General features: G+C 37.7%; 1 protein-coding gene across 1 annotated transcript; it reads right to left on the reverse strand.

Annotated features, from left to right (window-relative positions):
* Positions 1–603: 603 nt before the first annotated feature.
* On the reverse strand, positions 604–27,784 carry LOC127442409 (calponin-3-like). Its single transcript, XM_051700424.1, has 7 exons — positions 27,577–27,784; positions 7,398–7,519; positions 6,833–6,899; positions 5,604–5,741; positions 5,308–5,424; positions 4,955–5,101; positions 604–3,436 (listed from the first exon to the last, which is right to left on the reverse strand). Exons 1-7 carry the CDS (start codon positions 27,631–27,633, stop codon positions 3,089–3,091), a joined length of 996 nt encoding a protein of 331 aa, XP_051556384.1. The 5' UTR covers positions 27,634–27,784; the 3' UTR covers positions 604–3,088.

Below are 27,784 nucleotides of genomic sequence, written 5' to 3' on the forward strand. Positions count from 1 at the left end.
GCATTGACTTCACCTCACCATGAGTCTCTCTATTAATTAACTGGGTGTCTAAACAATCAGTGTTGACTAATCTGCTTTTTGGTCTTATTCGTTAAGTACAGACAGAAAAAAGTGGCCTTTAGTTAGCTGCATGCCTCTCTCCAAAGGGTTTTATACCCAGACATGGGGGTGGGCTCTTTTGATTCGGCCTAGAAAATAGACTTTGTAGTATCACCCTGGTAACTGCCTAGCAACCATCCAGAGAACCCTAGCAACCATACTTCAACACCAATTTCTGTGCATCAGAACATCTTACAGACATGGGGGTGGACTTTTTCAACAGAGGGAAGTGTTGTGAGGCTTTTGGTGGGATATTGTGGTGACGAGTTTTGCCACAACTCACTTTTTTTTTTTTGTTTTTTTGTTTTTTTTCCCTCAGGAAATGAACCTGTCAAGTATCACCTGTTTTTTCTTTTTCTAAAAATGGGTTTCCTGTATATCTACTGTAAAAGAACTGTACCACCAATGAGATATATATATATATATATATAGACAGAGAGAGAGAGAGAGAGAGATGCATTTGCAGGTGGAAATATAATTGCTTGCTAGGAAACAAAAGATGTGTTAACATTTAAGTAATTTTAGGCTTTAATTCTTTGTAAATGAAGTGCACAGTACACAACTTCAATTTTATTACACACAAAAATCATGGTATCACTCTTGGATAAATTTAGCATGGCAAACATTCAAACAGTCAATGGGTTTGATTTTCAAAATGTTATCTTACATTTCTTGAAAAACAGTTTATAAAAGCCAAAATAACATAAAGGCTTAAATTGTCTTTTTTTAAAAAGTCTGAATTATATCTGTGGCTTCTCAAGCTAAATTAATTGCATAAAATTGTGGAGAACAAGATAAAAATCAATTGAGAAATATCAATACAGTGCTACCTTGCACTGCAATTGCACCTTTTCAGTACGTCTTTATGGAAAATCTCTACGTCAAGCACTTGGAAAAAATTAATGAAGCTCTTCCCAAAACAGGAATAAGAGTTCAAGCTGTTTATGGAGTCACACTTGATACAAAGGGAACGTTGCTAGGGGAGACCTGCACTGTTCTCTAAGACTGTCTAATTGAGTGCTGCATTATCAGAGCCAAATTCCACAGGCACACAAAGCAGGGATTATTCCCCGTCAGTGTGTTTGCGGGAAGAGGTGGAGGTTTCACTCAGAGACATAACGCTTTTCTCACCAAACCTTTAGACTGGCTAGTCCTTGTCTTTCAGCTCTGAGATCAGCAAGACTGGGATGTTTTCACTCTGTAGTTTTTGGTTTCACCCTCCATACTTACAAAGGCAGCATTCAGACTCACTCATGCCCCTTTGTCCAAACGCAAGGGCCCATCATTTCCGGGATGGTTCAGCCAGGATATAAAGATTACACTGGTGGTGCTTTAATCAGAAACTATCTCAGAGATCATTCTCTGATCAGTGGAAATCCTAAGATCAAGTAATTACTAAGATACAACCTACTGATGCTTTAAATGGAATACTTCATTAAAAAAAGAAAAAAAAAAAAGATTTTTTTCAGAATTTACTCACCCTCATGTCTTTCCAAACACATTAAACTTTCTTCTGTAGGAACACAGGAATTTTAAAGAATGATCAGTTTGAAATTTCATTCGGTTTTTACATTTCAGTTTTGTTTTTCACCTGAAAATATCCTATGCCTTCAGAAAACGGAATATGACGCACTAGCCGCATGGACTACATTGACACTTTGGGGTGCTTTTTAAGCTTTAAAATGAGTCAACATCAACTGCTACTGTAAGAAAACCAGTGTTCACAGAATTCTTTAGAATATATCCTTTTGTGTTCCACCTAAAAATAAGTCATATGGGTTTGGAATGACATGAGGGTGAGTAAATGAATACAGAATTATATTTTTGGGTGTACTAACCCTTTAAAATCTGAACCGCTTCTTCACTCAACCAGAATAACAACAGACTTGATTGGAAAATTAAAAAAGTTATTCATAAAAAAAATAAAAAATAAAAATAAAAAAAGAGCCATTCAACAGGACTGGGGTCTCTTGAGTATTATTGGCAATAAATACAAGATGATGGGAAAAGAGGGAGCAGGGAACAAGGTGATAGGAAATAGGTGGTCTAAACATTTACAAAGCACCTATGGCACAATTTAGGAATACATTGCTTGGTCATGATTTATAGGCAGGAAGTAAAAAGAAGAATTACATATATATATATATATAAATACTTTTCAAAAAGCCACAATGCTTCAAAAGCACACAATCTTTTTGGATGTCTTCTTGCTTCCTACAACACACTGTAGTTAGTGTTGGAACTTAATTCTGCATACATGAAATGCTAAAAGCATTTCCCATGCTGAAACACATCCTTTACACTTGATTTAGATGCTACGTACAAAACCAGTTTAAATTTAGCGAGTCACTGAAAAAGTATGTAAGCAGATTGTGGTTAAAGAGATCACCCAAAAATGATATTGCTTTCAACATGTACTCACCCTCATATTGTTCCAGTACTGTATGTCTTTCGATTTTATCAACTAAACACAAAATTAGATATTTTAGGCAGAATGTTAGCCTCAGTCACCATTCTCTTTCATTGCATCTTTTCCCAAAACAATAAAAGTGAATGGTGACCGAGGCTAACATTCATCATCTTTGTGTTCCACAGAAAACAAAGTCATACAGCTTTGGAACATCATGAGGTGAGTAAATGATGACAAAACAAACATTTTTGGGTGAACCATTACTTTAAGGTGCCATGATTGACTTGATGAATAATAATACTGCTCCTCTTACCCATCTCAACTTTTAAAAACAATCGTTTAAAAAAACAAAAAAAAACAAAAAAAAACTCTACAGTCTGTTGTCAAATAAAATACTGTATAATCAATAGAGGAATTATGATACAGGAAAGACTCTTCTTTTAACATCATTTTGTTTTGTCTTAAAAAATACTTTTTTTTTTTAAAAAAAAGGCCAGCGAGGGAAAAAAAACAATGCCTCACTCTGTTGATGCAAGGATCCAAAAATATTTATCTCTGCTGTACGCTTGACCCAGCAGTTTAATAGTCAATGCCGTGGTCATACTGGGCTCTGTACTGATCGTGGTAGTCTGCCTGGTATTCATCATGATAATCACCTTGGTATTCCGCCTGGTAGTCGCTTTCGCTGATCTCCGAGCCGTTGGTGCCGGTGCCCTGGCTGCCATTGCTGTGGATGATTGGTTCAGTGGGGGAGGCGCAGTATTTGGGGTCATACACTTGCCTGCCAAGCCCGTACACGCTCATGCCCTTTTGAGAGGCCACCTTGTTGGTGCCCATCTGCAGTGAGATTGTAGAGTTGTCCAGAGGCTGGATAGCCACTTTCTGGTCAAAAATATCCCTCCTGGTGCCGGGGGCCGCCATGCCAGCCTGAGTGAAGAAATAGGGTGTTAAGGTGAACAAGCCATTCTGAACGATTCTCTTATAGCGTTGATGAACACACAATGGATTTCAAGCTTTTTGCTGAAAACAACTTCAATTTAAGTAAATTGAATGCCTTCAGAATACTTGGAATTTGACGCATAAGACACATGGGACTACTTTAATGATACTTTCCCAAAGGGATAGTTCACCCAAAAATGAAAATTCTCTCCTCATTTACTCACCATCATGCAATCTAAGATGTGTATGACTTTCTTTCTTCTGCAGAACACAAAGATTTTAGAAGGATATATCAGCTCTGTAGGTCCATACAATGCAAGTGAATAGTGACCAGAACTCCAAAAGCTCCAAAAAGCAGATAATGTCTGTATAAAAGTAATCCATCAGACTCCAGTGGTTTAATCAATGTCATCTGAAGCGATCCAGTTGGTTTTGGGTGAGAACAGACCAAAAGGAAACTCCTTTTTCGATCATGATTTCAAGCCCTATTACACTTCCTATAGCGCCATCTAGTACTGCGCATGTTTGAAGAACTAGGAAGTGTAATCGAGCTTCACGCCATGATCACGCCAAGAGACTGCAATGGCAAGATATACAACGATAAAGCGGTTACATTTTGGTCTGTTCTCACCCAAAACCAACTGGATCGCTTCAGAAAACATTGATTAAACCACTGGAATCTGATGGATTACTTTTATTATCTGCTTTTTGGAGCTTTTGGAGTTCTGGTCACTATTCACTTGCATTGTATGGACCTACAGAGCTGATATATCCTTCTAAAATCTTTGTTTGTGTTCTGCAGAAGAAAGAAAGTCATACACATCTGGGATGGCATGAGGGTGAGGAAATTATGAGAGAATTTACATTTTTGGGTGAACTATCTCTTTAAGCTTTAAAGTGAGGCATTATCCACTGCCATTGAATTTAAAATACAGTCTGCGATATTTGTTAAAACATCTCTTTTTGTGTTCTGCATATAAAATAAATTATGACAGAATTGTAATTTTTGGGTGAACTGTTCCTTTAAAATAAGAAATATACTAGCGTATTTGGAGCTGTGGTGCCAATTTGTAACAAACTCTACAGTAGGGATGTCCAAAATTACACATTTTTGAAAACGACAAGTCAGTGGATTGCCTGAATGACTAGTCGACTAAGGATGCCCTGTATAATTAGGCTGCTTTTGGGTTCACCTGCCCCTGATCAGACGCTTTTCTTACGGGGTATTTACATAAGACGTTTAAAAACAGCTAGATGGAGCACAAGGAAATGGAACAGAAAGGGGTCTTAAGACGCATTTTAAAAGTTGGACTACTGCAAAGCTCACAGAAAACAAGAGTGAGACGTCATGCAGCGGCCAAATATATCTGTCTGAATATACATGTCTGTAGCGACAATGCTTAAAATAGATCAAATTAAAAGATGTAGCTTTTCTGAGAGAGTTTCTCACTGAAAAAAACAAACAAACAAAAATAGTATTCAGTATTCATACAAGTGCACACTCACCTGGCTTGCTCCTTTATTAGTACCCATCTGCAAGCTGATTGTGGTTTGGTCAAATGGTTTGTCTGTTTGAGTCTTTGGGTCATACAAGTGTCTCCTGGTGCCATAAGAGGTCATCCCAGCCTGACTAGCACACTTATTTGTACCCATCTACCAATTATGAAACAAAGGATAAACATAAGTATGTAATGCATGATAAGCAGGTTTGTGGATCTTAGACAGATCTACACTGAACCTATTGTAAACCAACAACACATTGAAAAGGAAGAAAAGGTGAAATAATGAAATTAATAAAAAGGTCCCTCAAAGCCTCAACTGATACAAACTAACTGAAGTCACATGGCAAAGCACCTCACCTGCAGTCCAATCACACACTGACCAGCCTTCATTTTCTCATTATCAAAGTTACGGGTTTGCTTGTCTGCATACTTCACACCAATGTCCACCTTTGTATCCATACCTTTGGTTTTTGCCTTTGATTGAAAGAATTCATGAAAAAAAAAAAAATGGCTTATACCAGTAACATAACATGTTAAAACAAGAACAAAGAAATTATTTCTCCAGGTGTATCTCAAAGAAACAAATTGACACTTTTTTCTGACCACATAAAACCTTTTAGCATCTCCATCCAAGATTTATGCTCTATACTTACCATGCTGGCCAGGGCGAGGAGTGTGGTCTGGACTTGAGTCATGTTGCCATTCTCAAACAGATCATTAGCCTCAAAGATGTCATTAGGCTTCAGGCCATACACAAGAATGGCTTTGATGAAGTTGCCCAAGTTCTCAAGCTTTAATGAAAAATATCAGAAAGAGAGGCTTGTGCAGGGTTGCTGCAGACTTAAGACCCTTTTCAAGATCTGAACAAATAAAATTAATACCGTATCCCCATACCAAAACAAACCAACACAATCTCAAAATAAATCATGTATCACAGACTCTTACTTAAACAGGCAGGGGCACACATTCAACATGGCCTTAACATTGTTTATCAGTAAAACAGGGTAGGATATATGCAAGTTTTAAATACTCAAGACGTTTTCCACATATAAAAATAAATACAATTTACAGGTCGACCGATATTGGATTGTGCTGATTCGATAATGTGTTGAAAGAAAGCCAGTTAGTCTGCCAATAGTTTTTTTAATTGGTAGCCTATATTAAATGTTCTTAGTCTTTCCTTCCTGTGATGGGGAGGGCCAGACAGAGGCTACAAGTGTCCAAATGGGGGGGGGAGGGGGGCGGAGAGACTTTCATAGAGTGGAACTTTTAACTTTAAAAGTACATTAACTTTGAAATACATCGGGGACTCTTATTTTGAAATGTTTGCACTTCACTGCTTCCAGCTGCTCATTCAAACAAGGGATATAAAATGTGCTCTCCTACAATAATCTACAACGTATTACAATATAAACAATTAAAAGTAAACATTGTCATATTTCGTCAACACTATATCATCATCATCAACAGTTGATCTTTAGTGATAGTTTGTCATAAATTTCCAATATGATTGTGAACTGCTCTGCAACAGCTGGAAACACTCACAAGCCCCCGCGTGCTTGGAGAAAATATTACAGTGCTGCGTTTTCACAATTATTTAATTAAATCATATTCTTTTGAAGTTTGATAATCACATTAGGTCATATTAAGATTCCTGTCTTTCCGTCCCTAAATTTAAGACCTCTTTAAATAAAAATTAAGACTTTTGTTGTATCATTTAAGATATTTAAGACATTTATGACTTAAAATTTTGGAAAACTGAATTTAAGACAAATGTAAAACTTAAGGATCCATGGGAACCATGTAGTGTATTTCTACTTAAAGACTTCAAATAGAAAAAAACTTTTTGAAAACTTAAAACAATTCAACATTTCTTCCTCACCTTGTGCCAATTAAGTTTGGAGTTGTTGATTTTCTTAACAGAGCCTGGCTGGAGTTTATTTATTAGCCTACAAGACAAAGACAAATATTACATATTCTGGAAGAGATAAATTCAACAGACTGATTTTGCATTGTATGCATAGGAAAAAAATTTCACAGAAAGTTCCTTCTTCCGTTAAAATGGAACACTCTGGAAGTTTTCTTAAGGGTAACTTGCAAACAAAAGAAGGTGTGGAAGCAAGACTAGGTGGTTATAATTGGAGCAACATAATGGTTTGGGCATGGCAGGACTGTTTTCAGTCCAACATGCCCTGACATTTTGGGACTCAAGCCTGGATTAAATAAAGATCCCTTAATTCAGGCAGCTGTAAACAACAATAAAGAACACAGTCACATGTGGCCTGCAAGCCATTATTTAGAGCCAAACAAACACCCAGTCCTTACAATGCTGTGGTACAAAAAAGAATATTTATGTAGCAGTATTGTGTTAGGAAGAAGAGAAACCATGCACAGGTAGTTCATCAAATCCATCTTAAACAAAACATTAGCTTTACAGCATAACTCACTCGCAAAGTATGACACCATCCTTCAAACCCATTTGGAAGTTTTCGCCGATTGGCATGCCAGTTACATCCTCGATCCAGTATCTTAACTCCTCTTCCTTCTGCAGGTCATACTTCTGAGCGATCTACAGGGACCAAAACAGAGATTGTGAATGCTTTCTTCCTTTCACAATGTTGTTGGGGCTTCGTTCAGGGACAGGTTTGGTTATTAGCAATAATTAATAATTATCAAAAGATAGTTTTTCATTATTAAAATCAATAGAACATTGATTAGAATCAACATTAGCTTATTAATCCTTCAAATCAACAATCAAAGCTAACTATCAATTATCAAAATCAATAGAATATTAATAAGAATTAATATTGCCGGGGCACCACCCTGGAATCAGGGACTAATAACCAGACAGTATAACGGTCTCAATATTAGATTGTTCTCTTAGGAAAGTCGACATCCGGAGAACAATGAAGTCTTGAATCAGAGCACTGACATACACTGCCAGCCCTTGGCACAGGTGCATGCAGAACAATGCCAAAACACTTCTCTTTAAAGTATAACAAAGTTTATTGATGCATTAATATCAATTAATAATCAATACAATGCAGTCAATAAACTTCCGACTTGCAACTACAAATTAAACAGTGATATGATTAGATATAGTAACAGATAAGCCTATAATACATGAGAGCAGGGTAGAGGTGTGTGTGTGTGTAAGGAGAAAAAGAGTGCACAAAATGGCGGGTGTGGCTCTCGAGGAGAGTGCGTCATGCGAGGTTTCCGGCAAGAGAATGTGGCCGCGAATGTGGGCGGAGAGACTGGTTAATGGCGTCTGCCCGTTTAGCACGTGTCTGCACTGGTACGATAACTTAGGAACAAAGCTGGGCTCTATTGCCAAGTTATCTGTTTGCCAAATGTGTGTGCGGGTTTGTGAGGGGTTGTGTGTGTGTGTGCGGTTAGTACAAGAGAGAGAGAGAGAACAGAGTGACGGCACTGAAGCCAGGTTTAACGATCGTGGGAGAGACGGCAACCGTTAGTTTTATCACTCAGGATGCGGTGAACGGCTCGTAATCCATCTGCCGTGGTCGTTGGTTCTTTAACGAATAAACTCAGTGTGCCCAACGTGGTTGGACGACAACACAGCAAATCTAATGTGTTAACAGTAAGTTACAGTAATACCTTGAGTATTATTAGCACCAATGAGTGGACTCGGTGATCCGTAAACTGTACAAGCAATAACCTTGATACACAAGAATAACACACTATAATAATCCATCTCTGCCCAGATGTAAACCTTACTTGAGTCACGTGTGTACGCGGGTAGAATGTGCGTTTGTCTGTCGTTTGATTCCTACTCGGTTCCTCGAAGCTCGGGTGATGATGGGAGGCCGTTTCCTTGCTCTGTCGGCGGGCAGTATGGCGGCTGATTCTCTGTGGGTTAGCAGAGATATCAGCGAAGTCAACTCAGTCGAAGAAGAGAAATCTTCTTTCTTCACTTCTGCAGGCAAAAGGGTGAGATGTGAATTGCTCGGCGGTCTCCTTCAGATCCGTTAACGTGCTCGGTGAAATGCGGAGTATCTCGGCTCGTCCAGCGAGATGGAGATTGTATGGCCAAAGTTGAGGTACGTACGTTACTTCCTTGGGCAGCGAGGCTACACCTGGGAGCAGCAGGGCTGCAACTAGATGCGGCGAATACTGTCGCTGGAAGCCAGGCTTAGGAGGGATTTATACTCTCGAAGACATCGTGGTTGAGGGATGCGTTCTGTTGTGCATTTCATCCAATAGGAATTGAGAGTTCGATCCTTCAGAATTTCACACCTAGGAGTAAAGTGAGCAAGGCTTGTTTGATTTTGGTGCAGACTGGCTTTGAGTGTTCCTACAGGCCTCAGTCAGGTTTATGACTGTGTGTAGGCCTGCCTTTGTCTCCAATCTGAGCACATGAGGCCCAACAATGTCATAAGTGTGATTCTCACAAAACCCGTCAAAGAAATGTCCTGGTCCTATACTATTTTTTCCCAAAATTAAAAAAAAAAAAAAACAATTATATTTTGCATATAGAAAATGAAGATCATTTTAAGATTTACCACACACACATTAAGATTTTTTTACATTGTGACAATTTTAAGAAAATTACAAGTAACTTATCCTCCAATTCTCATTACTGCAACATCAAAAACGATGGTCACTATTTTATTCCCATTACCGCAATGTAAACAAATTATAATTAAAATGTAAAGTATTTATACATCATAGTACTGATTATTCCTTTCATTTTCACAATTATGACATTTGTAAATTATTTCCCTTGATATTGTAAATCGCGATTATTTTTATTAATAGAATTTACATAATTAAAAAAAAAAAAAAAATACATATTTTGTTTAGGGAAACTACATGCCATATTCTTTATTATGGCTACACATCCAAAACAAGCTGAGAATTGTGTTCATGTGAAACAAAACTTGCATGATCAGACCATAATTAGCCATAGCCATGATTTCCGCAGCATTGGAACACGCATCATTCACAAATTTCCACACATTCCTTGCCCCTTGTATGTTTTATTACATTTTTTCACTAATTTGATAATACTGTTAGACTGTACCATAATGGTGTGTGGTGAGCATACTGGCATACTATGGCTGCCGTCGCATTATCCAGGTGGAGGCTGCACACTGGTGGTGGTTGAGGAGATTCCCCCTATACTATATAAAGTGCTTTGAGTGCCTAGAAAATACCATTAAGACTGTAATGTAGTACCTTCAACTCAGTTTAACACATTTTGCCATGTTTAAAATCCATTCCAATTGTTGTTGTTTTTTTTGTTTGTTTTTTAGATTTTCCAAACACACAAAAAAAAAAAAGTCAGATTCTGTCAGTGTTAAGACTGACCTAAACACACTGATTCATCATTACATTCATGTGCAATGATGCACATGTCTCTGATTGGTTACAATGCTCATTGTTGCAAAAAATTATGTTGTAGATATAAAATTTAGACATGGCCAGAGTATACCTAAAGGAAATTCTGTAACTGACACTTCACGATCAGCTGTAATTGTAATCTTGATTATTTTTTTAAATTAATTGTGCGGCCCTAGTAACGGTATGAAAATCTAAATCATCACTGAAGACAATGGAAATAGTAAAAGTAAAATGTTCGGGCGGGTTGCGGAAATGAAAATTTAGTGGTAAAATGCGCCCAAGTTTCCTGAAAATAATGTCACAATGCAAAAAATCTCAATGGTCATAAATGTAGGCTTCATTTTTATTGATCTGAGGTTATAACCAGTTCATTTTCTTGACAGGTTTCATGAGAATCACCCACTTGCCGTAATCCAAGTTCTGCCATATAAACGGTTAGTTCCAACAGTTTTTCCTTTCCTTCCAAATTATGAAATTATGTTTTTGCTGGTAAACATTGTAGCCAATGTTACGTGTCATCTCTTTTTCCACTTTTAATAAGAAACAAAAATACAAATTCAGGTATCAGAGACTTTTCCTGTTCCACTGTGAACCTAAATAAATTTTTACTGAGAACACATGCATGACACTTTCCCTTTATGTTTCTGCATGGGTTTAATCTATGTAGCTAATTTATAAAATTCAGAAATTTCTGTACAAACGGGTTTGATCTTTACAGTAGAGGTGCTGTCATGTTAAGATTTGTTGTAAAGAACCGTGCCTCTTCATCTCATTCTTGTTTGAGCGGGCCTGGTGCCAAGAGCAGTAAGATGGACAGGAAATTGCATGAAGCGTTGCCCCATAAAGCCAAGTGTACACTACACGAATTGCAGTCTACATCCTGCGACTCAGTCTGGTTATTCATCGTGCTGTGTGAACACTTCAGGACTGTAGTGTATCAACTACAGGACCATTCGTCCCTGACTGAGACCATGTGTACACCTGGTATTAAGATTTTCCTTAATATTCCCAAAGATTACGTTTAGAGTGGAATTCAGAGTTATTTTAGGGCAGACCTGTAACTAAGCTTCTCGTGTGCATACCGCTCATATCTGTGTCCCTATTGTATGTTCATGCAGTTGCATTTTAAACATTTCAGATGGTACGCTTTTTCCCTTGAAATCCGCACGGAACCGGCAAAAAATAATAATAAAAAAAAAAATTTCTGTTACAGCTGCTCTAAGCATCGTCTCCTTTCAAATGGATCTTAAAATTAAGATAACAAAATTCTTTCACAAACTCATGCAGTTTATACTAGGGATGCACCGATCCAATACTGACGTTTTTAAACGAATCAGGTATTGGTCCGATGAGCCCGATCCAAATCCGATACTGTGTGTTTGTCATGTTCGTTACTGTCCAGCTCCAAAAATGACATAAAAGAACCATAAAAACACCATTAAAAGTTATTCATATGACTCATGCAGAGATATGAACTCAGTAGCAGGGTTTATTGAACAGATGATTGAAACAGTGATGTAAACATTGTGAGTAAATCCAGCTGAGCAGAGTGGCAAACAGCAGGTGAGTAATATCCAGACAGGGTATAGACACGATGAACAGATAACTCACAACCGTCTTATGATACTTGCAGGCAATAATGAAGACACAGGTATGTTTGACATAGTAGAAAGGTGTGGAGTCTCAGAGATACTGGCTGTGTCTCGTTTGGAAGGATGCGTCCTCCGGAGGTCGCATTTATCGGCCGCATACGTCATCGAGGCTGTCTCGTTTCATTTATTTATTTATTTTTTTTTTTTTATTGGGAATGCAAAAAAGGTTAACAATTGTATAAATGTAAGGGCAAATACATAAGGCATTGACAATAGATAAATAAGAAAAAAGACAAAAAAAAAGAAATATTAAAAATTAAATGAGACAGCCTCGATGACGTATGCGGCCGACAAACGCGACCTCCAGAGGACGCAGCCTTCCAAACGAGTCACAGCCACTATCGATGAGAACAGACAAAGAGTGTGTGTGAAAGCGGGGTATATATGCGGTTCTTGATTAGCCACTAATGATATGCAGGTGCGTGTAATCAGAACTCAGGGGAGAGCGAGCGCTGGCGACAGTGAGGAAGAGAGAGAGAGAGACTGGTGGATCCGTGACAAAAGGTGCACGACTGAGATATATTACTATTATAATATATTATTATTACCATTTGTTTACAAATGATAATAATATTTAAGTTGAATGGGTTCCAAAAAATAACTGTGTGAATGAAAAAGTGAGCTGATATCTTACAACTAAGTTGAACAAAAAAAAAAAAAAAAAAAAGAGATCTGAATCCTTTAAAGTCCAGATACAAGTTGAAAACATTTTGCAAAAAAAAAAAGATTCTTTTCTACTGATGACTTATACTGGAATTACTGTTAATTTTGCTGCTATTGTTAGAGGTTTGTGTTTCTTTACATATTAAAGAGTACACCCAATTAGTTCCACAAAATAATGTAAAGATATTCTAAACTGATTATGCAAAAAAACCACACTGGTATCGGATCGGTATCATCCGATACTGAGATTTCCGATATCGGAATCGGAAGAGAAAAAGTGGTATCGGTGCATCCCTAGTTTATACTTGATACATGTAAAAAACACATGAAAAAACAGCTCTCGCCTGTTTTCATGCTTTATTTGCACCATTTGCAAAGGAAAAAAAATTATAAAAACATGGCTTCACGCCATCCTCCGCGGCAACCGCGCTCAACTCACCACACGCCCCACCGAGAACGAACCACATTATAGCGATCACGAGGAGGTTACACCATGTGACTCCATCTTCCCTAGCAACCGGGCCAGTTTGGTTGCTTAGGAGACCTGGCTGGAGTCACTCAGCACGCCCTGGGATTCACAGATTCTAATAATTAAGACAGAGGGTATAGGGAGATGTGGGTGAAGTTTAATTTGATTATATTAAAATTATTTTTTGTCTTCTGCTTCCTAATACCTTGCCCTCCGCTTGCGCTCTCTATATTTCATTGGCTGAGGCGTATTGTCATCTCTCACTCGTCGGGACAGTGCGCAGACAATAACAATATGTCTAGATATCAGGTAGTTTTGAAAACAGTCAAAGCATCTGGGACCGGTCTCGGCCTGTCGCAGTAGAGCACACACAACAAGACCTTTCGCGAGATCCAAGACTTCTCGTCGCAGACTCAAAACGAGCTTCAGTCGTGTAGTGTCCACTAGGCATAAGTAACACCATTACTGCTATTTAGAAAACAAAAAAATATTTTTTTTACTTATTGTGCCTGCAAAAGCTTGATAATTTTTCATATAAACTTTAAAATGTATATGAATAAATACGAGAAACAGTATATTTGATGTGCTCTCACTAGTAACCATTTTAAGTTGATCACTATTTTTAAAATCAACTTTTTGTCTTCAGTAGTTTCTTTTTATTGGTCCTGCTGTGTGGCAAATTAATTTTAACAAGTAAAAATATTCCATGAAGTCTCTTGATTAATATGAGGTCATAAAAAAAAAAAAAGTTATAATAGGAGTATAGCATGTGAGTGTAGGACAAGTCAACTACACATATGCATAGACAGAATAATAATAAAAAAAGTAAATTCATGTTTGAAAACAAGGAAGTCCTTTTTCACTGAGTGAGTTTACATGCATTATCTTACACCGATTATGTTTAATAAGCCAACATTTTGTGTGGTCATTTAAACACCTTAAATGGCTTTCCTTTATTGGGACATGGTCATAAATAATTTGAGCATAAACCAATCTGCACACGGATTTTCTCCAATTTCACCAGCGTTCTTACGGTTTTATCCAATGTACACAAGTGCCTGTTTGCGTCAAAAGCAGAGGAGATTATGATGATTTAAAATCTCATGTAAACGCAGATTTCTTTGCTGGATTGTTTTAAATAATCTGATTTTTGGTTGTGATCAGTTTATTGCTATGCATGTAAACATGCTCAGTGTCACAGAGGCTCTTTAATATGTATGATCTTAAAATAATGCACAACTTTTCAATAAATCATGTCAATTCTTGTTTGAATAAAAAGGGATAGTTTGTCCTTTCATTGTCACACCAAGGCTTTTTAATTTCCTTTAACAGGTCTGATCTTGATATCAATTGTAATGTTTGAAAAGGATTTGTAAAACATGCCCCATGTACAACCACAAAAAATGTGAGGGTTGGCTCCTGTCTTCAACAAAATGGCATATCTGAATGTCTGAGCCTTCCTAAGATGTGGCAGGTTTGAGCATGTATTGTTTTATTGACAATTCTACTGTCCCCTCTTAGAATATTTATAGCAATGGGGGAATTTCCATTATATAACAATTTATTTTAAAGCCCTTAATATTTATACAAAAAAGACCCGACTTTTCAGACCTTTCAATTAAACAAACTTTGTCTAGCCCTTAAATTCTGCATTATAAGCGGACAAATATAATGTTATGATCTCTTCTGCTCCAGCTGTATGTCAGCATTAGAACAACAGAAAATGGCTCTGTGACAAAAGCAAACAGCAGAGCAAACAAAGCTTTCCATGTAACACTTTGAGTACAGCTCATCACTCTTTCAGGTTTCCTGGATGAGGTGAGTGAACAAGAGACGAATGGCAAGTGGAATTTAAATGTAGACCAAAACCCTTATTTTTTAAAGTGACAATTGTATAGTGACCTTAAGCAGAACAAAAGAGAAACATATCACTTATGACTAAATGCCTTGGGTGTTTTTCATGGTTAACAATTTGTATATCCTTCAATGCCAGAACCTAAACAAATAAGACATAACTGAGTCTGTTGAAAACTCCCTTATTAGAGTGGGACAAAGGTGAAAAATAACCGTAAACATATGTTTCTTTCGCCAGGCCCCTTCAGACATCACAGTCTTCACTACACAGAGATAAATGACTTCAAAATATGAAACAGTTCACAATATAATTTATTTCGTAGTGTATCCTATTTTTTGATATTTCTTAGTGAAACAGAATATTCAATTGGGGGGGGGGGGGAGAATGTATGACAAGACTTCTAAATAGGGAAATTATTGGACTGGTCTCTATATAACTGAAAAATAAAATGGTTAAGTCAGACAAAAAGAAAATTGTTTCAGAGCAAATTATAACATTCTTGCCCCATTTACCCCAGGTATTAGGATGTGCTTTGGGTGACCCAATCACAAGTGGACAGGTGTTACACCTGGTCGTAATAGTCTCTTTTGACCACTTGTTTTGGGATTTTGAGGGGAGGGTCTCTGATTTCATGAGAACATACAGTTACTACGTCAGTGTATTACTGCATGATGATGAAGTGAAAAAAGTAAAAGAAACGGAAAATGCTAACAAAATAAAATGGTGCATTGATTCTCTTAATTAGACTTGAATTTAGTCCAAGCACAAACATTAAAGGAATAGTTCACCCAAAAATGAAAATTTGCTGATAATTTACTCACCCTCAGGCCATCCAAGATGTTTCTTTCTTCATCAAAACAGAATTTAAGACTTTTCTGATTTCATTTCAGGCCTCCTCCTCTAAACAATGCAAGTGAATGTACTCCATTTTGTGACGGGTCAAAATGCATATTTAGGGTGCATCAAAATAATCCACACGACTCCTGTCGACAAATAAAGTTCTTCTGAACCCACACGATTAATTATTATGATTAACTGATGAAGAAAGAAACTCTTGCTGCCTTCGCGTGCTATCGGAATTATCGTACATACGTGTTTCCCACTCGGAAGTTGCACATAAACAAACCCTCAAGTCGTAATTACACCTGTGAAACTCAAGAGATAATTTTGATACCAGAGTTTCCAAGTTGAGATGAGATGTAAACTTTTAACATGGCGGAGGACAGTACGATTTCTGTAGTGAAGGCCAGGTTTTATTTTTCTAAACACAGCTAATTGTTAGCGCTTGCCGTTTCGGTCATATTCATTTATATATATCAGCAACCATTTGATGCATGTTGTACATTTTCACACTGAAAATAGCTTGTATTTGACCAAAATTCGGTTATCATCAGCAAGCTAACACATTAATATGTATTAATTATGTATTATTAAAAGTTCCTCAAGAAATATGTATGAATGAACCTGGCGTTGTCCATGTTTCCTGCTCTTCCCGACAACAAAGCACTTGAACATGACATACTCGTAATTACCACTTCAGAAGTGGAAAGAAGGATAATTCCGATAGCACATGAAGTCAGCATAAGTTTCAAGCAGTGTTTTCGACCACCTCTGAATGTGGTTGGGCAAATCTTAAATTTTTGGACCCCATTTACACCTATTTTTAGCAAAATGGCATAACCAAAATATAATGCATCAATATTTTGTCATTGTGAAGACTCATGGGCCAACTCAATGAAAGAACGCTCTGTAATTGCATCTCTCTTCTATTCCTTAAGGTTATCGTAATTATCTTTACAAGCGCTCACCACCGTTTTCGTCATTGCTGGCTGAACAGTGTATTTTACAAAACCGTGGTAGGCTTGACTGGAGATGCCATAACCATCACGTTTTAAATATGGCTTGTTAAGATGAAAATAGTTTTTAATACCCTGCGTTCTGTTCCATTCAGCTGCGCTTTGTCTAGCTGTTTGAAAGGAAGAACTTGCCTGGTGTGGGTGGGGGTGTGTGTGTGTGTGTGCTGCTTCAGAGTGTTGAGCGCAATCTCTGCCCCGGACAGAAAGCCACTGTGTGTTGTGTTGGAGCTTGTTGCCATGACGATTCAGACTGCAAGGTACTGCCGAAAATCATGACAATCAATTTTTACAATTAAAAATAATGCACCTCTTCGACACATTTATGTATAGTTGTCATTGAATTTCGTATTTAGTGAAAAGTCCTGTCAGACATGATTGTTATTGATCATTTTTGTTGTTGTCACTTCAGAGTACTCGTGCCCATCCCTAGACACTACAAAATGGTGTGGATGCAGCATTATGCAACAATTTTGGTTAACAATTGCATTGTAGAAGTACTGCTACATGCAGTCAGCCATGCTTGCTTTATTTTGTGAGCAAAGTGTCCAAAAATAGGGGGTGTTATAGATAAAACAAGTCATATTCGGCTTGTCATGAGATCTCAATATGGAGGCCCCCAAGAGGCAGCGTCAATGTAAAATAGAACAGCTTTTATTAGGTTGCTGAAATGACTGGAGTGTTTACAGGTGCATCTCAATAAATTAGAATGTCGTGGAAAAGTTCATTTATTTCAGTAATTCAACTCAAATTGTGAAACTCGTGTATTAAATAAATTCAATGCACACAGACTGAAGTAGTTTAAGTCTTTGTTTCTTTTAATTGTGATGATTTTGGCTCACATTTAACAAAAACCCACCAATTCACTCTCTCAACAAATTAGAATATGGTGACATGCCAATCAGCTAATCAACTCAAAACACCTGCAAAGGTTTCCTGAGCCTTCAATATGGTCTCTCAGTTTGGTTCACTAGGCTACACAATCATGGGGAAGACTGCTGATCTGACAGTTGTCCAGAAGACAATCATTGACACCCTTCACAAGGAGGGTAAGCCACAAACATTCATTGCCAAAGAAGCTGGCTGTTCACAGAGTGCTGTATCCAAGCATGTTAACAGAAAGTTGAGTGGAAGGAAAAAGTGTGGAAGAAAAAGATGCACAACCAACCGAGAGAACCGCAGCCTTATGAGGATTGTCAAGCAAAATCGATTCAAGAATTTGGGTGAACTTCACAAGGAATGGACTGAAGCTGGGGTCAAGGCATGAAGAGCCACCACACACAGATGTGTCAAGGAATTTGGCTACAGTTGTCGTATTCCTCTTGTTAAGCCACTCCTGAACCACAGACAACATCAGAGGCGTCTTACCTGGGCTAAGGAGAAGAAGAACTGGACTGTTGCCCAGTGGTCCAAAGTCCTCTTTTCAGATGAGAGCAAGTTTTGTATTTCATTTGGAAACCAAGGTCCTAGAGTCTGGAGGAAGGGTGGAGAAGCTCATAGCCCAAGTTGCTTGAAGTCCAGTGTTAAGTTTCCACAGTCTGTGATGATTTGGGGTGCAATGTCATCTGCTGGTGTTGGTCCATTGTGTTTTTTGAAAACCAAAGTCACTGCACCCGTTTACCAAGACATTTTGGAGCACTTCATGCTTCCTTCTGCTGACCAGCTTTTTAAAGATGCTGATTTCATTTTCCAGCAGGATTTGGCACCTGCCCACACTGCCAAAAGCACCAAAAGTTGGTTAAATGACCATGGTGTTGGTGTGCTTGACTGGCCAGCAAACTTACCAGACCTGAACCCCATAGAGAATCTATGGGGTATTGTCAAGAGGAAAATGAGAAACAAGAGACCAAAAAATGCAGATGAGCTGAAGGCCACTGTCAAAGAAACCTGGGCTTACATACCACCTCAGCAGTGCCACAAACTGATCACCTCCATGCCACGCCGAATTGAGGCAGTAATTAAAGCAAAAGGAGCCCCTACCAAGTATTGGGTACATATACAGTAAATGAACATACTTTCCAGAAGGCCAACAATTCACTAAAAAAATTTTTTTTATTGGTCTTATGATGTATTCTAATTTGTTGAGATAGTGAATTGGTGGGTTGAGTTGTATTACTGAAATAAATGAACTTTTCCACGACATTCTAATTTATTGAGATGCACCTGTACATGATTTTAAGCACACTTTAAAAAAATACATTAATTCTTTAGTGGTAGCCTAAAACATTAGTGAGTGCACCTTTAAAGTCAGCATGAAATCAAAATTGACCCTATTTATTTTATTGATGCATGTTACTGGTCTTATTGTAAAGGATTCATCTATGCATATTTGCTATTTTATCAACAACAACAAAAAAAATTCACCTCATAATCTTTAAACAAAATATTATAGCTTGCTTGTGATGAGGAGGGTGTGGCCGGGCTGTGATGGTGCATGGCCTGTGCTGAATCAGCTGATCAGTGGGAGAGCGAGATAAAGGGGAGCTTGAGGCACCATTTCTAGAGAGAGAGACGCACGCAGCCGCGGTGCATGTGTGTGTGTCCATGTGTGTTTTATGTTGTTTTAAGTTGAGTTTTACCATTAAACTTTTATGTTGACTGTTCAGACGGTTCCCGCCTCCTTGCACACCTTTACCTGTTACATTGCACTTCTGGTGAAATGACTAACTCTTCTCTGCTGATGTATGCAAGGGGTAGTCAGTTTTAACCCTGCCCCTCCAAAGGTCTTGTAAACAATCCTGCCATCAAAGCAACTAATGTAGAGATGGAAAGGTGTATTTTTGGCTGTTTTCCCCCAAAACTCCCATTCCTTACCCCAAACTTCCTTGGTTACATTCTCGCTGGCTTGAATTTACATTTTGAAGGATGAATAATGGTGAATTTGCGGTTCTGTTCAAGACATTTCACACTTGAATTGCTGAGGTGACAACTACTGAATACAATGCAACTCTGATGCCTATGGAGTTTATTCATATTTCTAAATGCAGATACCTTGGAATGTACAGCACGAGTAAGTGTTTTTCCCATTTATATTTAGTGTATTGTGATTCAAAACATTGAACTACTCTGATCTTTTACTCACTTGTTTCTCAATGGCTACAGCTTCTTCGTAAACAAAGACTGCAAAGTGCTATTATGAATGTGTTGAGATCACTGCTCAATTTCCCCGGTAACCGGCTCTGGCTCGAGCAGCATGATGTGTGTTCAAGTATGCATGTCGACTACAAACTCACATTCAGATCTGACTCCACTCTGGTATGCAACACTCATTTTTCCCAATCCAATCAACAACCAATGGATAAAATTAAGTCCCCATTTTAAATTTTTTCCTTGTTCGATAAGCTGTTTCACTTGGAAATACGTCAAAATATGGGAGTCGGTCGCAACTTCTGTTTCATGCCGATTTTAAGATCCTAAACACGGTCAATACTGACTTCACGTAGTTGACTTCAAGAAACATTAAGCAAAACATTTGGCCTTGCAGAGAGCCTTCAACTAAAAAGTAAGGGTTATTTCAATCCAGCTATCCACCTTCACGTCCAACTGATATAGGAGTCCAACAATAAATGGAGACCCAAACAGGGTTTAAATCCCACACACAGCATCTTAAGTCTGATGAGAAAAACAGAGTCTCCTCCACAATCCCTCCAACATTTCGCAGCTCAGACTCTTTCATCATCTCAGGATGTTATATACTGCTCGCAACTAGGACACTGGTACTTGCGTCTTCACATCAAGCTGTACGCTTGACATTTTCTGCACAACAGCATTCCTGGGCCTGATACCAGATAATTTAAGGAAAAGGGGGGAAACCATGTAGGAGTCCATTGATTCATTTTCTGACTTCCAGACAGAGACCCTCTTTCCACAGTGCAGAGAGAACTTCCTATTGACAGAGAATACAGGGAGAACATCTGTATTCAGTCCTGTGAGAACCGATCAATTATTTATTATTTTGAAAATGTCCAAATAATATGGGAGCTAAGGTATATTTACAGACTACAAGGTGTTTGTATAACAACTAGTTAATTTGACCACTAGACCACATTGAAAAACTGATGCACAAGGACTTAAGAACATCGTTTGTGTAAGGGTGGTAGACCTGTATACAAATACTGTACAATATGAACGTAAATGTTTAAATTCTCATATATATGAGAATTTAAACATTTATATATATCAGCCACAACATTAAAACCACCTGCCTAATATTGTGTAGGTCCCCCTCGAATAGACTTTGTCAGTTCGAACTAGGGCTGGGCGATATATCGAACATTAACGATATAATCAAGATAATTTTGCTGACAATGTAAAATTGACCAATATCGTGAATATCTTGATGATTTTAATGTGCTTTCATTTGGCCATTAAGTTTCATAAAAAGTGCATCAGTAGACTAATTTCATGATCCTTCAGGGCTGCCAATTAAACAAAATAACATCAAAATGTCAAATTGTGATTATTAATCCACCAAAGGCTGTGATTTAAAGACAGATAAACATGGTCTGTTTGTGATTCAGAACAAACCAGTGACGTGCTGATCTGTGTGCACGTGCAAACAATGACGTGCTTTCTGACTCCTCCTCCACGTGACGCGTGACCTTAACAACGAGCTTACGTCATCCCTCTCATGCGCGCACGTCACAGATGTAGGGAAGCGAACATTTGTAGTTAAAAAGTATATAAGTATTGTTTTGTTTCTCAAAATAATCAATCGTTTGGGTTCAGAAGAACATTTTGTCAACTGGAGTCGTGTGGATTATTTTGATGGACCCTAAATATGCATTTTGGACCGTCAAAAAATGGAGGACATTCACTTGCATTGTTTAGAGGAGGAGGCCTGAAATGAAATCCTATAAATCTTAAATTCTGTTTTGATGAAGAAAGAAACTCTGATACATCTTGGATGGCCTGAGGGTGAGTAAATTATCAAAAAAAAAAAAAAAATTCATTTTTGGGTGAACTATTCCTTTAAGTGATTTACAAAACCAGGACATAAGGGTATTAAAGTAACAATTTAATAGCGGTTGTGACAAAATGTTCTCTGCTTCAATCTATGCAAAAATGCAATAAAGTTGTTAATCAAATATATACATTTAAAATGTTCCAAGTCCACAAGGAGGTGCAACGAATACATTATAAACCAAACAGCACCTTGTGATTATTGCAAAAAAACAAAAAAAAAAAACAACTGTATAATAACTAAAAAAACCATTTAACCTGTTTCTCACATGCGAAGTAAAAAGCAAAACAAGCAGAAAAAAATCTTTATTAACAGTTCTGTTAACTTGGTATTGCACTTGTAAGCAAATATGCAATACTGTTATTTTACAAAAGATTTTTTTTAATAAATATTAGCAATTTAAAGCAATGAGGCCTTCAGTGTTTCTCTTGTAAAACTTGCTTCAAGCTTGTAAAGGAATTATTCAAGAGCCAGTAATTAAATGGAGAACAGAGTAAACAGTGCTTTTTTTTTTTTTTTTTTTTAGCAACAGTAGCATTTAAACATTAATAAAATTACAATATAAAAACATTAAAAAATACTTAAATATTTGACACTCTTTACTGTGTGATTATTAGATCTACATTAATACTGATCTGATGCAGTAAGAATGCCTTAATGCCTATAACAGACAGCATGCAGCTTATATACATTTAGACATTGCACAAATCTAATATTTTGAAGAATTTGTCCCGTCTGCTTATACATTAATGGCTGTGTTTGCTTTAATGTCTCATCAAGACAGCGCAGATTTAATCCCGTCTGTTTACACTGGTAATTCATTAACAGCTGTGTTTACATTAATAAAACATAAAGAGGGGTATTTTTATTAAAAACCACACACAGTCTCATCCAGGAGCGCTGCATTCATCACAAGACAAAAGTGGATGGGCAGACACACGCATCTGAGCATTTAAAAGCAGCCGGCTGTGATCAAACAGTGCACGGGTACTGAATTTAGTCAGATCTTGGTAATGCCGGTATTTTTGTAGCATCGGAGGCTATTAAAATACTGAACTGAACAGAGATTATGTCACACTCCCAGCTAATCGTGGCTGCACCCTGCAGTTTGTAAAGCACTGTGCTGGACAAACGTCTTTGGCCGTTACATTTTAGTTTATTCAGTGTCTCGTGCAGGAGCGCTCTGTTTTGTAGATGCCATATAAAGTTTATCAACATTTAAAAACGCGTCTTTAAGTGAATTTCAAATTTAAATTTGACCGCCTTACACATGCTACTGGAACGTTAATATACATTGCAGAATCTTTATCATTTAGAAATCAGATCGCGTGGGTGTCTGAATTGAGATTGCAGTCTTTTAACAATGAATCGTGCAGCTCTAATATATATATATATATATATATATATATATATATATATATATATATACACACACACAGCCACAACATTAAAACCACCTGCCTAATATTATGTAGGTCCTCCTCGTGCCGCCAAAACAGCGCCAACCCGCATCTCAGAATAGCATTCTGAGATGCTATTCTTCTCACCACAATCGTACAGAGCGGTTATCCGAGTTACTGTTGACTTTGTCAAACCAGTCTTGCCATTCTCTGTTGACCTCTTTCATCAACAAGGCATTTCTGTCAACAGAACTGCCGCTCACTGGATGTTTTTTGTTTTTGGCACCATTTGGAGTAAATTCTAGAGACTGTTGTGTGTGAAAATCCCAGGAGATCAACTGTTAAAGAAATACTCAAACCAGCCCGTCTGGCACCAACAATCACGCCACAGTCCAAATCACTGAGATCAAATTTTTTTCCCATTCCGATGGTTGATGTGAACATTAACTGAAGCTCCTGACCCGTATCTGCATGATTTTGTGCACTGCAGCCACATGATTGGCTGATTAGATAATCGCATGGATGATTGTTGGTGCCACACGAGCTGGTTTGAGTATTTCTGTAACTGCTGATCTCCTGGGATTCTGCGGCAGTTCTGTGGATGGAAACAGCTTCTTTTTTTTGGGGGGGGGGATTTTCTCCCCTTTTCTCCCCAATTTGGCATGCCCAATTCTCAATGCACTCTAGGTCTTCATGGTGGCGTAGTGACACCTCAATTCGGATGGTGGAGGATGAATCTCAGTTGCCTCTGCATCTGAGAGAGTCAATCCGCGCATCTTAACACGTGGCTTGTTGAGCGCTATACCGTGGACACCTAGCGCGTGGAGGCTTCACGCTATTCTCCGCGGCATCCACGCACAACTCGTACGCACGTGTAGTAGTCAGTGTCTTTACTTGGTGAGCTACCCAGGCCCCCTGGAAACGCCTTGTTGATGAGAAAGGTCAACAGAGAATGGCCAGACTGGTTCAAACTGACAAAGTCTACAGTAACTCAGATAACCGCTCTGTACAATTGTGGTGAGAAGAATATCATCTCAGAATACTATTCTGAGATGCGGGTTGGCGCTGTTTTGGCAGCACGAGGGGGACCTACACAATATTAGGCAGGTGGTTTTAATGTTGTGGCTGATCAGTGTGTAATATATTAGTTTGGATTGTAAAGAATGCATTTAAAAAGTTGATACAGACATTAACTGAAGAGTGATCAAATTCAGAAGAAAAAAAAAAACACATTTACATGAGATTTGAAATCAGAGTATTCTCTGCTTTTGAGGTGAAATGTAAACAAGTATGCACAAAAACCTTTTGCACATTGGATAAGCCGCTAAATGCATTTACATGGAATGGAAATTGAGGTAATGGGCAAAAATGTATGTGGGCCAACTGGTTTTTGCTTAAACCATTTATGATTTACCCTGATAACCTTACCCTGACCGCACACACATTGTCAGCTTTTTGAGCATAATCGGTGTAAGACTGTGCATTTAAAGAGCACCTATTATGGTTTTTAAACGTGCCTAATTTTGTTTTAAAGGTCTCATACAATAGATTTACACGCATCCAAGGTCAAAAAACACTTTAATTTGCTCATAATTTAAATTGCAGCATTACCTTTTTTCCCCAGTGTCAAAAACGACTCGTTCAATGATCCATTCTAAAGGATTCATTCTAAACTCCTCCTTTCAGAGCCTACTCTGCTCTGATTGGTCAGATGTCCCAGTCTGTTGTGATTGGTCTACCGCTTAGTGTAGTGTTTGAGGGCAGGTCAAAGCTGTTCGGGAGCAGCCTGTGAACACCAGAGGCGGGTTTTTTTGTTACCAAATTACGTAGGTTAGTACAGGAAGTAAGTCTGGAATTACTTACGACTCGTTTCATGTGTTCAGAATCGATTCTTTCTTTTGGGAGTCAATAACTCTATAATTTTTCGTGCACTTTGATTTTTGAAACTTAGACTTTTTTATATTCACAAACAGCTATATAACACACTACATGAAAGGTAATATTTGAAAAACCATAGTAGACGCTCTGTAAACACTCTCTATATTTTGGATGGACCACTAGCTTACTAGTTTCTGCACAGTACACAATATAGGCCTATACTGAATGATGCCTACTGCTTTTTAAAAAGTGAGTTAAATTAAAGGTCAAGTCAAGCACATTGCATTCTGGGATCAAGTGCCCAGTGCAGTATGCATTGGGGATCCTATGCATACAGAAAACTTGCACAGTATAAGAGTAGTAGGGCTGCACGATTAATCAAAAGAATTGAAATCGCGATATGATGTAGAGAAATTATTAAACCGCAAATGCTGCTATTTAATTAGATAAATAAATAGTCTGCAAGCGCTTCCTGCTGCGCTAACTGTATGCTCTCTGTAGCGTTACACATACTCAAAGCACACGTGAGGTTAATAAGCAGAGCATGTTAAATTAACAGCGCTCTAGGTTCACTAATTGCACATAATTCCAAATATTCTTGGAAACACTAAATAGTTTTTTTTGTTGTTGTCGTTGTTTTTTAATTTTTAAGTCAATAAATCATATCGCAGTTCAAATCGCAATCGCCATTAGATTTTTTTCAAAAAAGTCCAAATTCTTCTGCCGTTCTTTTCGGAACATAGCCTCATTTCCTATTGGAGTCTGTCCAGGTAATGTTTGTTCCACGTCTTCTCAGATATATTTGCATTGTTCCATTTAAGTGCTGATGAAAGTCTGCTGGGGGTAAATGTTCTCACACTACTGCAGATCACACAGGAATCAAGAAAATGTCACCTCACTGCTGTGGTTTACATTGATTTCTCACCCTCCCACTCATTCCGACTAAACATACACACTCACACGCACATACACATGCTATAAATCATGTGGTGTGATGGGAAATTTTCTGAACAGATCTAAAATGACCAAACACTGACACTAGAGGGGTTTTCAGTTTGATCTCCAAACTGAATTTAAGCAATTAGACAATTGGGGAGAGTGTAGCTTAATGGTTAAAAGCCTCTGGAACAAACATTGCAGGTTCAAACTCGAACTCTAAATTCTAACTGACGGTAAACAGAGAACTGAAGACTTATAACTTTGCTCTATTAACACTATGCATGACCTTAAACCTTTTGGTTTTTTTTTTTAGAAACAAATTGCTTTAAACAAACTGCTACAAGTGAACTAGTGCCCTGGCTACTGAATTACAGTCATCAACTTTGTTTGGGGTCTACATCTACTCTACAAGTTTTAAGATATATAGTCTTTATGATAAAAATCGTGAACTGTATAAAATGATAGTGTGCAGTTACATGCACATCACTGAAGCACAGGAAGAAGAAAATGAAAAATGGTGTTCTGCTCATAAAACTATACATGAACTCCCCAGCAGCTGCAGAGAGAACATTTTCAGTTAAATAAAAGTGCATGTGTGATCTTACTACACAACTTGTCCAATGAGGGACTGTAAACTACCGTTTTAAATGATTATTTTTTTTAAAGTATGTGCCCATCGTCATGAAAGTAATTTAATAAACGAAAGAAAACGTTTAAAATCCCAGATGGTGCACAAAGCTTGACAGATGTTTCCAAAACACATTTCCGCCCCAAACTTTCAAGATTAAAACTATTATTATATACACGTTTTCATGTATTTATGCTCAAAATTCTATTTTAATTGATTTGTTGTTTCTTTGTACACATATCGGCCGCCTCAAACCTCGGGAGCTCCACCCAGAATTCAACAAAAGACTCACGAACCACCGACAAAACAGACTGCAAGGGCAAGATTTACAAAAAAAATAAAAAAATAAAAAAAAAAAATTAATTATATTTGCAATGATAAAATGGCAAGTTTTGTATCTTGCAAATGGCCGACAATATAAAAAGAAAAACGAATACACGTCGCTTTTTTTTTTTTTTTTTAGGTTTCATTCATTGATCAGACCTGATATGTTCTTAGTGCAAAAGTATGCTTCGTGGTTTAAATAAAAAAATAAGAAATAAAAAAAAAAAAATGGGAAGTTGGACAAAGAATGCATAAACCCATTCAAAACCAAAATCTCTCAGTTCTCTAATCTAGAAAAGAAAGAAAAAAACTCAGGAACCTGGTGAAAAGGAAAACACAATGGCTGTTACTTGGGAAAAAAAAAAAAAAGTTGCGAGCACTATCAAGACAGTGTGTTTTGGGCATCATAACCGCGTTCGGTTCTAAATTCTGAATTCTAGACAGCCTTTTGGGCAACTAAAATGACTTTGAAAGCGCATATGGTGCCCAGAAATCCTGCCTAGGTAGTTAACACACTAGTGTTTAAAGCACACCCACACTGATATTTTAAAACATTTTCCCTGCAGAGAAACAGTAAGTGTCAACGATAGATGAATCAGTCAGCTAAAATACACAAACTCGTGCAAAATCACTCTTACCTTACTTCTCACTTCAGCAGATAAACCATATGCAGGGCCCTTGTTAAACTGAGTCATTGTCTATAATTTCACGTCGATTTGCACTAAAGAATCGATCTGAAACCTTCCAACTCCTAACTCCTTGTTTTCTCTGATTCTGGTGAGAAAATCCTTTGCACAACTTAAGATAAAGCCAACAAAACCGTGTGTTCAGGCAAGTCAAATATAA

Source organism: Myxocyprinus asiaticus, chromosome 6, assembly GCF_019703515.2.
Source record: "Myxocyprinus asiaticus isolate MX2 ecotype Aquarium Trade chromosome 6, UBuf_Myxa_2, whole genome shotgun sequence".
NCBI lineage: Eukaryota > Metazoa > Chordata > Actinopteri > Cypriniformes > Catostomidae > Myxocyprinus > Myxocyprinus asiaticus.

Excerpts from the sequence above, each read along its gene's own strand:
- LOC127442409 (XM_051700424.1), bottom strand. The coding sequence starts at position 27,633 with ATGACTCAGTTTAACAAGGGCCCTGCATATGGTTTATCTGCTGAAGTG. Across the intron at positions 5,102-5,307 it reads AGTGTGTGATTGGACTGCAG|ATGGGTACAAATAAGTGTGC; the intron begins GTGAGGTGCTTT and ends CATAATTGGTAG. Across the intron at positions 3,437-4,954 it reads CTAATAAAGGAGCAAGCCAG|GCTGGCATGGCGGCCCCCGG; the intron begins GTGAGTGTGCAC and ends TTCTTCACTCAG.